Raw genomic sequence first — 13,266 nt, forward strand, 5'->3', positions numbered from 1 at the left:
GCAAAAACATAAAAAATAAAAAAATGGTTTTTTTTATTATTTTTGAAAGAGAAGAGAGGTTCAGAGAGGTCACATGGTGGTGGAACAGAAATTGCAGAATGGAACTCAGTGTAGGTCTCGGTTTCTATGTTTTGTGTGTTTTGGTCCCGTGAAGGATTAAAATGGCAAAAATGGGCTTGGCGAAGTATGGTAAAAATGAAAAGATAGTGGTAAGTAATGGATTAATTAAGGTGAGAATGATAATTAAATTTAAACCTCTGGTTGCTTGGTATTAATGAAAGTGGTGGTGCTTGCTAATTAAGGTATATGGTGGGGCCATTGGGGGTTTTCATCAATGGTTGAGAGTTGGGTTCTTCAATTTGGATATTATTGCATTTGTTCTCTTTTTTCAACAAAAATCAATGCGTTATAAATTTTTTATATTAGTTTTATTAAAAAATTAGTAAATTAATTTATATATTTAAATAGCAAGTCTTTTTTTTGTTAAAAATTTTATTTATTAACCGGTACACGTGATGTATTATATGTATCTCATGTTGACAAGCAGAGATCGATTTTAATAGTAGAATTGGACGGTGTTTTTAATAAAATGACTAATTTGTTATTTGATCCAATATACATGATTAATTTGTCTATTTTTTAACAAATGAGGCAAAATGTAATTTAACTCTTACCACAAAAGCCTTAACGATACTTTTACCAATTTTAATTCATTTTTTAATCCAAATTTGAACTTTTTGTATGATTCAAAATTATTTAAACTCAATGACCGAACACATTAATATTTAATTTTGTATTGTTAATGTTTAAATACGTATAAAATATATTTGTAGGATTAAATTTATTTTAAAAGAACTTAATTAGATTAAAGAAACAATAATGAGGTTAATGTTAAAATCTGAATCGGAAAAAGATGATTGAAGAAACAAGATTAGAGGTAGAATAGCAGCATCAAAATAAATTAAAATGGCAACCATATTATGGTACCACCACCAACAAGCATTAGAAGCAAATGATTTTCAGACAAGTTTGCTAGTCTTTCAAAATACTCAATATCTTAGAGCTTCACAGTGACATCTTACCTACACAAATAATTAGATTACAGCAGCATATAATATATGAAGTAGGATATGTAGGGATTTGGCTGAAACTGGTAAGGTTTAAAGAAGAAGACTGGTTGGTGATTAAATTTGTAGGTATTTGGTTTGCCAAGATACGGAGATCATGATTGGGGCATTGGGTGCGTCTCTCCTACGTTACCCATCCATTCTTAGTGTAGTTATCAAGTAGAAGATTGAAGTTAGTGGCACACGTGTGATCCTGCTTTCTATCTTCATTCTCTCTTCTTTTAGTTGATTTGAAAAACAGATTGCTCTACATGGATTTTTGTTAGACATTGATTACTATTTAAATGGATGATCTGATAGTAGAAACCTGTAAAATTGGTGAGGTGTTTGATTTGAAGTCCAAATGGCAACCCCACAATCAAACTTTACATGACAGTGAGACAAAATAAAATATAAAAGTCATTCTTGATTAAATTATATGGTAGGACAAACTAAAGATTGATGTTATTTCACCATCATTGTGTGTAATTATGGGAGGTTTTAAGGGGAGTTTTACATTATCTTTTTGGATGGATGTTTTCTAAAGGCGATAGAAAGATTTTGGAAGTAAACTAGTTAATAATTAAAGGTAATAATTATATTTTTAGCGTGGGTTTAGATAGGGGAAGCGGTGTAGTGCGTTTAGCTTATTTTTTATCTTACGTTACAATATTTAATTTTACTGTCACTACTGTTCTTACACCAACTGCGAGTAAACGCATCGTCCATTCGAATCCACTTTTAATCATCCATGGACCAACATTTGATACATCAATAACAATAAGGGATTGCTTCTATATTTACTTTGATTCTTTTGTCTTCCAAGGATTATCAAATTTTGAATATTTAATTCTAATCAAACAATACTTAATTAAGTTTTGTTATTTCTAAAATCTTACGTAACAAATATATTTTCGTTGATATTTTTATATATTGTTCACAAAAAAAAAGTTAATTAATAGATTGAAACGATTATTTTTCAAATTCAAAAAGTATAGTGATTAAGAAGAGGGAAGGGGCAAGCCCCCAGAAATGGTAGATTTTCCATTTAGCTCTTTAAACCTTTGTGAAATTGTAAGTTAGTATAATGGTAAACTTGCACTTTGACTTTCCAGTAATTTATAATTCGTCTCTGCCCCTAAATCAATTTTCTGATTTTGTCCTTGATTAAGAATGAACAAATTTACAACTTTACAGATAATACAATACTAATAACATATTTTAATCAAATAAATTTAACTACTATCGGGTGGTTTATGATTGAAATTTTAAAAATTGAAAAATACAAAGATTAAAATTAACAAAATAGTGACTAAATCTATAATCTAATATAACATGACATGACATCTATTAGCTAATTTTCACCAAATCTTGATGTTAGAATATGAGTTAAAGCATATAAAATGAGAGTGGAGATTAGGCAAAAAATTGAAAAGAAACAAAGGGGTCAATGTAAACTTTGTAAGGGCAGTGATGATGACTCTCTTTTTAAGCAAGTGGGTCTCATTGAGTCATCCCTTATCATACTTTTTCAAGTTTAAGATTTCCCATTCCCCAAATCATTACTTTATTACTCTCAAACTAATGCTGATTGCTCTTAAATTAATGTTAAATGCTTAAAGCTAACACAATATAAAACTGAATCCCAAAAAACTTAAAATTCGAAATGACTCGAACAAATACTATAAAAATGACTCGAATCGTGAGAGATCAAAATGTGAAATGATTCAAACCCGTAATATTTTGATTTGAACCGAAATTTGAAATTTGAAATTGACACAAGTCAAAATATTCAAGAATTGTAAAACCCAAATTAACTTAATCTAAACTGACCTAATCGAAATTAATTGCACTAATTACAACATCTCTCATGATAATTTACTTACGGGTCTAATTTTTAAGGGAGATTATTAAATGAAATTAAACTTGATAGGATTGTGTGAATGATACTGTGACATTGCCTGCTTAATATCGCAACATAATATAGGAATGTTTTGGTGTAGGGATATAAGAAATAAGTTGAAGTTGCTGTCAGAATAGGACTTGATCTGAAGTCTTTTGGCCCATTCAATCATATATTTCGTGCAAGCCAAAAGAAATACAAGGGAAAATTATGAAACCATAGGGACCACTCTGAAAAAATCCCCCTCATAGAATATTTTTATATTTGTATGAATCAAACATTCAATCCACCAAACTATGATATCCAGGACGAGAATTTCTTGTTTTTCTGTTCGGCCTTGCATTTACAATCCTTGCATCTTATTGCTCTCTCAATGGACCCATTAGGGAGCATTTCAAACAAAAACTTGTTATTTTTTGGGCACTGACCCTACTGCTTTGAAGTGTGAGCTGTCCGAGCACATGATAGGCCAAATATTTGTGTCCGGACATGGAAAAGAATGTGCTAAATTATTGGTAAAAGCAACCTTTTGTCAAAAGGGGGGGGGGGGATAATCTATAAAGCATATATATTGTCATGTTTCCATGTGATCAAGGTATTGGAACATGGAACTCATTATTATTTCATTGTTTGAAGCATTTAATAATGGTAAAGCATTGTATCATATATGTTGGTAAAGGTGATCCTATAAGGAGCAACTAGAGGGGTTTATGACTTATATAAGGGGTTGTAATGGATCAGTATCAAAATTGAAATGTTACACTATTGATATCGTGTTATAGGGTTCGAAATTCGGACATTTATGTGTCGCAGTATGAATACGAATGTGGGAAGTAATGTAGGGACGAAGGTATAGGGATAAGCAAGGGCCTTTATCCCCCTTAAAATGGATATTTTCAGTTTTAGTCTCTTCAAAGTTTATAATTTTTAAATAAAAGTATAGTAAAATTATAGTTTGACCCTTAAAGATGAACCTTTGATTTAGTCCTTCTAAAAAACTATAAAGATGTATATATAAATACAATGATGAAATTGTATTTTAACTCTCATACAAATATAACTTACTCTCGACCTAAAAAAGTTTTCTAACTTTGCCCTGAAGTGGCTCTGTAATAGTTGCAGAGAACCCATACTGATTGGCATTGTTCTAATGATAGCATGCTCTTCCCTATTCATTGCAGGGGTTAGGGTTGAGGCAATCTATAGTAGAATTTAAGAAAACAATGTAAGGTCGCAGGGCATGAGTTATGCAAGTATCGTTTATGTCTGTTTTATTGTGATCTAATATTTTTTCCACGTGAGCCCATCTTGAATGAACTTCTTACAAAACCAGCCCACCTCAAATTATATTGGACCTTTTTGTAGCAAATATAAAAAGAGAAAGACATGCCCAATCTTAGTCTTAGATGGAAGCCAATGGGCAACGGACAATAAAACATTGCCAATCATTTTGAGGCTTAATTTCCTATAGAATTTGATGAACCCAAGCAAAATAAAAAAAGTCTATTAAATAATAAATCAACTCTAAACCCAAACAACAAAAGTTCATTTAAGAATAAATCAATTTAGAGGAGCATATAAAAATAAGACGTAAAAGTATTATGGAGATCCCTATATTAAGAGTCAAATTGTATTTTTCTTGTTTACTCAAAAAATGGGCAGATTAGTCCTTAATGTTTAATCTAAGAGTAAACTGATCCTTTCTATTAAAAATTTCATCCATTTATATTGTTAAAAACTAGCATGGTTGACGAAATAATTAGATAATTACACATGGCGTGCCATGTGTACCTCATGCTGATGTACAAGGATCCAAAAATAGATAGAATTTTTAACAGAAAGACCAATTTAATGTCACATCTCTTAACCTTGTGAATATATAACAATGGTAATGGGGAATGAGAGTTTAATTTGATGGAAGGATTGAAGTGTTGAATTGATGTTAGTGTTTTTAAAATCTATTTTATGGGTAAATGACTGATATAATAGTTGGGTATTTACCGTCTCAGATGTGGCTTGGATTTAAGTCGTGTTAGTCGCTGTTACTATTTTACTTTCCCCTTATAATTTTAAAAAAAAAATATAGTTGAGGTGTTTATAAAGCATACATTCAAACCTTGTGAAATTGATTTCAACTATGTAGTATTTGTATTTGGGCGTTATTAGACCTCTTTAAATTAATTTAATTAAGAAATATTATCAAATATAGAGATAAGAAAATCCATATAAATTTTAATAAAAAATTAGAGTTAAATGATGATGAAGTCCAAGTTAGAAGAAGCTATTGTTACTAGAAAGATGCGGATGAATGGAGTTGGAGTAGAAGTAGAAGTAGTCAGTGCAGCCAGCCATTAAAGAAATGGTAAGATCAAATGTGCATGCTTTTCTTGACATGGTGCAAACCGGGTGCGGCCGCCGTAATAGCCATTCCATTTAGCGCCGCAACGTATCATGTGGGAATGTGTCTTTGCCACCGAAACTTCTACCATATGACCACGTCAGCTTTTTCTTTTCTTACCCATTAACACCTCAGTCGACTCAACACTCAACCCACACTCTTTACACATGCTTTATATACGTTACGGATTTAATCACCTATTTTAATTATATTTTTAAAATCTTTAGTATTGGCTCAACGATATGATTTTTTGTAAGTATTATGTAAAAAATAATAAGTTGACATTGAATAATAAAAATTGATTTAAAAAATTTATTGGATATCATTTGTTCAGGGTTGGAGTTTAAAATCAATATTTTTGATGATCAAAAAATTGATAGCTGAACCGATTGGACCATTAATTTTTGATTTGATCAGTTTGGATGGTTTAATGCAAATAAATTATTAAAAATTCAAAGAATCATAGAAATAGATTTAGGTAATTTGATTGAGTTTTTGTCCGGTTCAATCCACCTATAACGATCTGTGGGTTAAACAATTCTTTTACATCTCATGAAAATCGATACTCTTCCTCATTTTTTGATCCAAATAATCCGATCAACTAATTCGATTCAAACAATATTATTCAAAATTTAATAAGCATAAATATTAAAAAATACTAAATCAGAATACAAAGATTAAATCCATGAATTAACGAATAATAGCAAAATTTGAACATATCTAGAATTATGGAGTCAACGTACTAGTCTATTACGTGTTCGACCTTTTATTACTTCATGGGGACACTCACCATCTCGCCCCTCCCACCACGCCTTCATTTTTTATTATTTACTCTTTTGCCCCATTCTTTTTCTTCCCATATTTCTTTAATCTAGTTAAATATTAGATGTGATTAAAAGTTTTTTCTTTGAAGGAATGTTATGAAAAGTTAATTCCTTATTTTTCAAATGTTTGTCATTATTATGCATATAAAAATATTAGTTTCATTATAGTTTTTTATTATATTTGTTCTACTCATAGTTCTTTCTCAACCCTTAAAATAAAAGTATAATATGATTTAGCATACTCGAACCCATGTCCTCCTGCACTAATAACAATGTCGATGTCAATCTAGTTAAGACTCAACCGAGAACTAAATCGAATATTTTTAATCATAAAAAATTAATAATTCTAAAATCAGTTTAAAATATATATATTTAGAAATATTAGGTAACAACTAGACATTGGATAATGTTGTTTTTTATTATGGTTTCATAAAGTCTAAAAATGGGAGCAAAAATAATCTTAAAAAACAAAATGTGTAATTGGCTAAGGACACATTCCACAAATATCAAAGGAGTGCCCCCAAAATCAAACGCGATGTGGTCAATATATCTAAACCTTAACTACAATCCGCCATTAACACGCTAGCCAAGAACCTTCCACGCTCCGCCCTTTATATATACACTTCATATTTCATTACAACAACCGCAAAACCAAAAACCAAAACAAGCAAAACCCAAAATCTTACGTTGTAACTTGTTCCAGAAGAACATCAAAAGGGAAGAACAAAAGAGAAAACTGAGGGAAAATACGATGTCGTGTTCCGTCGCCGTATCCAACTCGCCGGTGTTTTCTCCGTCGTCGCCTCTTTTCTGTCCGTCTCACGATGCCTTGAATTTGAAGTTGACTCACCTTATACCTCCGTCGTCTTATCCGCCATCTCCCTCTCCGTCATCGCCTTTCATGCTCCGGCTTCAAAAACCGCCGACTGGGTCTTTGTTATCATCATCATCTGTTTCGACGTCGCCAACAGCATGTATGGGAGCGGGAACAGTTGAGACTATATTGAAGAGGAAGAGGCCGGCGAAGCTGGACATACCGGTGGCGAAAACGACGACGAGTTTTGGAGCTCCGAAGACGCCGTGTGAAGTGAGGAGAGAGTTGGAGAGTGAGGGAGATGGGTTTTCTGTTTACTGTAAAAGAGGAAGGAAAGAAGCCATGGAAGATAGGTTCTCAGCTTCTGTTGAACTCCAAGGAGACTCCAAACAGGTAAATTTTTTTACAGCTTCTTTGTTTCAAATCATGTCTTAACTTGAATGGTTTGTCTGATTGAATATGATGATTTTGCAGGCATTTTTTGGTGTTTTTGATGGACATGGAGGAGCTAAAGCTGCAGAATTCGCAGCCCAGAAACTGAGGAGGAACATATTAGATGAAGTTGATAGAAAAAGAGACAAAACAATGATAAAGGAAGCTGTTAAACAAGGTTATTTGAAGACAGATGCTGAATTTCTTAAACAAGATGTAGCCGGTGGCACATGCTGTGTGACAGCTTTGATACAAAATGGTAACCTTATTGTATCCAATGCCGGTGATTGTCGTGCCGTTTTGAGCAGAGCCGGTGTCGCGGAACCTCTCACCTCCGATCACCGACCTTCAAGGGAAGACGAGAAGGACCGAATCGAGACTTGGGTAAGCAGTTTCTCAATAAACCAAATGATGGATCCTTTAGGAACTTGTTCTGAACATTTTGACTGATGCCATATTGTGTGGAATTTGTTTCTTACAGGGTGGGTATGTGGATTTATGCCATGGTTCTTGGAGAATTCAAGGTTGTTTAGCTGTGTCTAGAGGGATAGGAGACAAGCATCTTAAACAATGGGTAATAGCTGAACCGGAGACAAACATCATTAACATAGAATCCGATTGCGAGTTCTTAATATTAGCCTCCGATGGCTTATGGGACAAGGTTAGCAATCAAGAAGCAGTTGACATTGCTCGTCCAACAGGTTTAGCTATCAACAAGACAATTGATCCATTGGTTGCCTGTAAAAAACTTGTACAACTTTCTGTTTCAAGAGGCTCGTCGGATGATATCAGTGTCATGCTCATTCAGCTGAGGAACTATATTTGATTCTCCCATTCAATTCCAACCATTGGCTTTGGCCTTATAGTGTCGCCACCCTCATGCTTACTTGCATCATTTTTGTACTTACGGCTGAAGAAGAGATTACGGAGCCTCAGTTGTAAACTTGTTTATATGTATCACATTCTTTATTCATAGGGTTGTATATCATGAAATTCTTCATAAAATGAAATTTCAATGGAGTATCACACACTTATCTAAAAATAATAATTATATTTGAGTTTTTATACTCAACAAATAGGGTTAAGGTAATGAAAAGTGTCTCATAAAATCTCATAACAAAATTTTAATAACAAGGTGAGTAGCACGACTCAAACTTAGAGTACACTTGAGGCGGTGGATACCTTGACCATCAAGTCAGCAAACGAGGCTCAACACATGATAATCTTTTAAGTCCATTTATGAAATTAAAAAAATAATTGTTCTATCCACCGTACTAATCCATTGTATAAAGATAATTATTATAAAAATCAAAATTATATACAATTAACTTAAAATATTAACGTTTTGGTTAATTCTCGTTAGTTATTTTAAAATGGATAAATTAACCAAGAGGGATTGGGAAGGTGTTTTTACCTAATCCATTATATAATTGGAATAAAACAAATATTGTTGACCACTTTGACGGTGTCAACCATCTTCTTACTGTTTCAGTCCTTGCAAGCTTGGTACATGTGTTATGTGTCATGTAATATATTTTCAATCATGTCAATTCCTCCAGTTAAGTTTGTTATCAGCTGTCCAATTAGGACCCTTTCAATGATTTGACTCACTCAAATAACACATGAAACGACCAAAATTAGTGTCCAGTACTGTGTCTTTTGTTTTGTCGTATCTTCCTGGAAACATGGTGGAAAGAGCAAGTTGGGGTTTGTTGGTATCGCATCATTCATGTTTGTCTTAAAACCAAAACACATGCAAAGTAAATGAAAGGACAAGAAGATCCATTGGACTTGGTTTCATCTTTGTTACATGCACTTCCCATGAACCAACAACAACTAATATTTTAATATGAAACTCAACAGAGCCAACCACACCAAATGGAAGATGCATGCAACCATAAACTACTGCCGACCACCCCATATATATATATATATATATATTAGCCTTGGAACAACTACTATCACGTGCGCAAATAAATCGTGAGACACGAAAAGGCTTGATGGGGTTAGGGAGATTCGTGATATTAACTTAGAGAAAGGCACTTCCTAAACTCCAACATCTATATTTTATATCTATAATATATGTCTTCTACGTACATACAGAGATTCAATGAACAAAACATCAGATTTCAGCCATACATTCATTTTTAGTAACCAAAAGTTATTCCCCATTCAGCTTTACCTTTTACGTAAAAAATACTTCATTTTCTCCCTTTGTGAAAGGTAATTGCTCTAAGCTTATCCAATCGCAATTTTGAAACCATATTAGACTTCTAACCCATTATGTAAGCGTGATTACCTACTTAAATCAATTGAATAAGGTAAAAGTATTAAAGACTCAATTTTATGAATCGGGTTGTATTTTGTTATATTTATTTTAAAATGAGTAAATTAATCTATATATGTTAGATCAAGGAGGAACTATTTATTCTGTTAAAAATTAGTCACATATCACTGTATGATTATTCTATTAACCACATTAAATGTTAACAGTACAAATAGATGAAAATTGTTAACGATAGAGATTAATTTACTCATTTTTTGAGTAGAGGTAAAATGTAATATAACTCCTAATGCAAATGCCTTCATGGTACTTTTACTTTAAACAAAATATGTTAAAACTTATTATTCATTAAAATTTCACCCATTTTACTATTAAAAATCGGTTATTGCATATCAACATAAGGCATACGTGTCATTGTATAGTTATTTCGTTAATCATGCACGTTTTAATAGTACAAATAGATAAAAATAATCGATTTACCCTTAAATAATCTTTTACCCATATATATATATTAATATCCATACTTGAAATTTAGTGTGAAGTTCCCAATAAGTACCATTTTTCTGGTCATAAAATCTTATCCTAATCCCTATAACAAATGGGCCAAATTGATGATTATATTTAAGGAAGTTTGTGACTGTCACGTAAGGGTGTCCCAAAACTACTCATCTTTGTAAAGATTCGTATGGAGATATGGCCTTGTGACATAGAGTTGTCATTTACGAAATATTTTACTCTCCTTTTTTAATAATATTCTATTAACATAAAATAAAATAAAATAAAATAAATTAATTAATTAATTGAAGCTGGTGGGTGCACGTCAACAGACACAGACTTCTACTCAAAACTCTCGCTACAAAGCGCAAAACGGCAGCCTCATAGCAAGATCGAGACAGCTTGGGGATCTTTGTCCCTCTCTTTAACCACTAACAACCTCAAGTTCTTTGGTTTTACAACGTGTACCCACCATTTTCTGCCACGTAAACTGGTCGTTACACCCTACATTTATATATTTTTGTTCCCAACACCAAACTAACCATCTCTGCACTGGACTTTGTCCTTTTCCCATTTTTGTCCCATTGTTTCCCTTCACAACCACGTGTCTTTAATTTTTTAATAAATTACGACTAATGTGACTAAATTATGTTTTGATTATTTAACTTTAAAAGATTATAAATTTGTCACTCAATTATTTTAAATCTCTAAATGGTTGAAATCGTTGTTGTATGACTTGTACTATTTGTATAATCTGTACGAATCAAAACTCTCTATTCTCCTTTTTTTTTACAGTTCAATTTTTTCATGAAACAACTTTAAACACCATGAATTTACAAACCAAAATTTAAATATTTTTTTATTCGATATTTGATATTGATCGTCAGATCGACTTAGATCTAAAATATGTTCTCCTATTTGTTATTAGATACTAATCATTGAAGCGTCGTTTGAATCTTGCTAGCCAAACTTAAAAAAAAAATCCAGTGACTTAAATAAATACTTTTAATAATTCATTGATTATTTTGTAATTTTTTAAAATTAAATAATCGAAATATAAATTTACAAAGAATTTGGGGGTGTAATTTACCTTTTTCTTTTTTCTTTTAGGATAACAACTCATTTCTTAAGCAGAGTATAATAAATTGCCTGCGTGCCAATTTTATACAAGTAAACAAATGATTCGGACACGTTTTAGGCATGGTTTTCATATAAATTTTTGGTTTTCCATGAATCGTGTGAGCTAATGCCATGACATGACAGCTACACGCTCCCACTGTCCCTAACAACAACCAATCAATGGCAAGAACAAATCTTGCAAGTAAATAATTGCTCCCCCGCCCTCAGATAAGGATAAAACCCAGAATCATCCCCCCCCCCCCACAAACAAGTTTAGTAATATCTTTATACTGACATTATCAAACAGTTTACCCAATTATCCATTTCTATATTCCACACCTACTTAAATACCCATTTGGGCCCTCAAAAGAACAAGCTAAAGTGAATCGAAGAAAAAAAAAAACAAGGTTTTTGAGTTTCAAAAATGGGGAAACAGAGCAATACCCAGAAAATTTCTTGGACTAAAGGGAAGTGTTTAGGTAAAGGCTCCTTTGGTACTGTAAGCTTGGCGATTAATGAATTAGATGGGTCTGTTTTTGCAGTAAAATGTGTTGATTTAGCAACGTGTTTACCAAACCAGTTGGAGTCTTTGGAGAATGAAATTAGGATCCTCCGTTCGTTTTCTTCTCCTTTTGTCGTTGAGTATCTCGGCGATGACGTTACTAGTTATGAGTTTCTGACGACGTCTTACCGGAATCTTCACATGGAGTACTTACAAGGTGGCACCGTTGTTGATTTTGGGGCATTTAAACGCCGGTTGGCTGACGTGGACGAGCGGATTTTACGGTGGCAAACACGGTGCTTGGTTTCGGCTTTGAAATACGTGCACGGTCAAGGCATTGTACACTGTGACGTGAAAGGGAAGAATGCTTTGGTGGGCTCCGATTTGGCTACTGTAAAGCTTGCGGATTTCGGCTCGGCGGTTGATGTTAAAAGGGAAAGCGCGGGAAACAGGTGTATGTCCCTGATCACGCCACGAGGAAGCCCTCTATGGATGGCACCGGAGGTGATTCGCGGCGAGTATCAAGGGCCGGAGAGTGACGTTTGGTCTTTAGGATGCACCGTCATCGAGATGGTCACAGGGAAACCAGCTTGGGAGGACCAGGGGTTTAATTCACTGAGTCGAATTGCTAACTCGGATGAATTGCCTGAGTTACCGACTCAGTTATCTGAACTCGGTAAGGATTTCGTAAAGAAGTGTTTGAGAAGGGATCGGAATCAAAGGTGGAGCTGCGATCAGCTGCTGCAGCATCCATTTTTAGCATCGGCTTCGCCGCCGAATACGACCAAGGGATCATCTCCACGTTGCGTGCTTGATTTCGCCAACTCGGATTTCGAAGAGGACGAAAATACAGAGAATGTTGACGATTCAGCGAGGGAGAGGATTTGTAAATTAGCGACTGTAAGAGGGGTAGTTTGGGAATCTGATGGGTGGATGGCGGTAAGGAGTTTGAGTTTCCTTCGTGCATCGAGTGTGAATTGTGAGGAAGGGATAAATACGGAATATCTAGAGTCGATGAGGACAGGTTTGGAATTTCCCGATTGTTTTGATGTTAGTAATTCAGTTGAGTGGCAGTGTGGTAACTCCGAGGATGTTAGAGGGTTAAAATCGTCAAGTGTTGGGCTAAGGTGCGACTTCTCCGCCCTTAGGAGCCATGGGTATAGGTCAGAAAATGTGGAGTTAGCGGTGGATAAGGGAGAGTTCAGGTTCTACAGATATTGTAATCTGTTATTACAATTATTTTTAAGTAATTTAAGAATATTCAGATATATTTTATATTTTATATTTGTTCTAATTACTGCTTTGTTACAACTATTTTTGAGTAATTTAATTAATCCCAAACTTTCGCAGTCAACACAAGCATAAAACCCCTTACTTAATGAGTAATAG

The 13,266-nt window shown here is 33.7% G+C and overlaps 2 protein-coding genes across 2 annotated transcripts; both read left to right on the forward strand.

Annotated features, from left to right (window-relative positions):
- Nucleotides 1-6,852: 6,852 nt before the first annotated feature.
- Nucleotides 6,853-8,503, forward strand: LOC105782716 (probable protein phosphatase 2C 25). Its single transcript, XM_012607647.2, has 3 exons — nt 6,853-7,438; nt 7,520-7,861; nt 7,959-8,503. Exons 1-3 carry the CDS (start codon nt 6,983-6,985, stop codon nt 8,301-8,303), a joined length of 1,143 nt encoding a protein of 380 aa, XP_012463101.1. The 5' UTR covers nt 6,853-6,982; the 3' UTR covers nt 8,304-8,503.
- Nucleotides 8,504-11,650: 3,147 nt separating this feature from the next.
- On the forward strand, nt 11,651-13,242 carry LOC105782715 (mitogen-activated protein kinase kinase kinase 18). Its single transcript, XM_012607645.2, has one exon. It carries the CDS (start codon nt 11,800-11,802, stop codon nt 13,240-13,242), a length of 1,443 nt encoding a protein of 480 aa, XP_012463099.1. The 5' UTR covers nt 11,651-11,799.
- Nucleotides 13,243-13,266: the final 24 nt, after the last annotated feature.

Source organism: Gossypium raimondii, chromosome 13 (genome assembly GCF_025698545.1).
Source record: "Gossypium raimondii isolate GPD5lz chromosome 13, ASM2569854v1, whole genome shotgun sequence".
In the NCBI taxonomy this organism is placed as follows: domain Eukaryota; kingdom Viridiplantae; phylum Streptophyta; class Magnoliopsida; order Malvales; family Malvaceae; genus Gossypium; species Gossypium raimondii.

What these genes read in the sequence shown, in the direction of transcription:
- LOC105782716 (XM_012607647.2), top strand. Translation starts at nt 6,983, where the DNA reads ATGTCGTGTTCCGTCGCCGTATCCAACTCGCCGGTGTTTTCTCCGTCG. An exon ending in TCCAAGGAGACTCCAAACAG is followed by an intron (nt 7,439 to 7,519) that starts GTAAATTTTTTT and finishes ATGATTTTGCAG; the next exon opens with GCATTTTTTGGTGTTTTTGA. An exon ending in AGGACCGAATCGAGACTTGG is followed by an intron (nt 7,862 to 7,958) that starts GTAAGCAGTTTC and finishes TGTTTCTTACAG; the next exon opens with GGTGGGTATGTGGATTTATG.
- LOC105782715 (XM_012607645.2), top strand. Translation starts at nt 11,800, where the DNA reads ATGGGGAAACAGAGCAATACCCAGAAAATTTCTTGGACTAAAGGGAAG.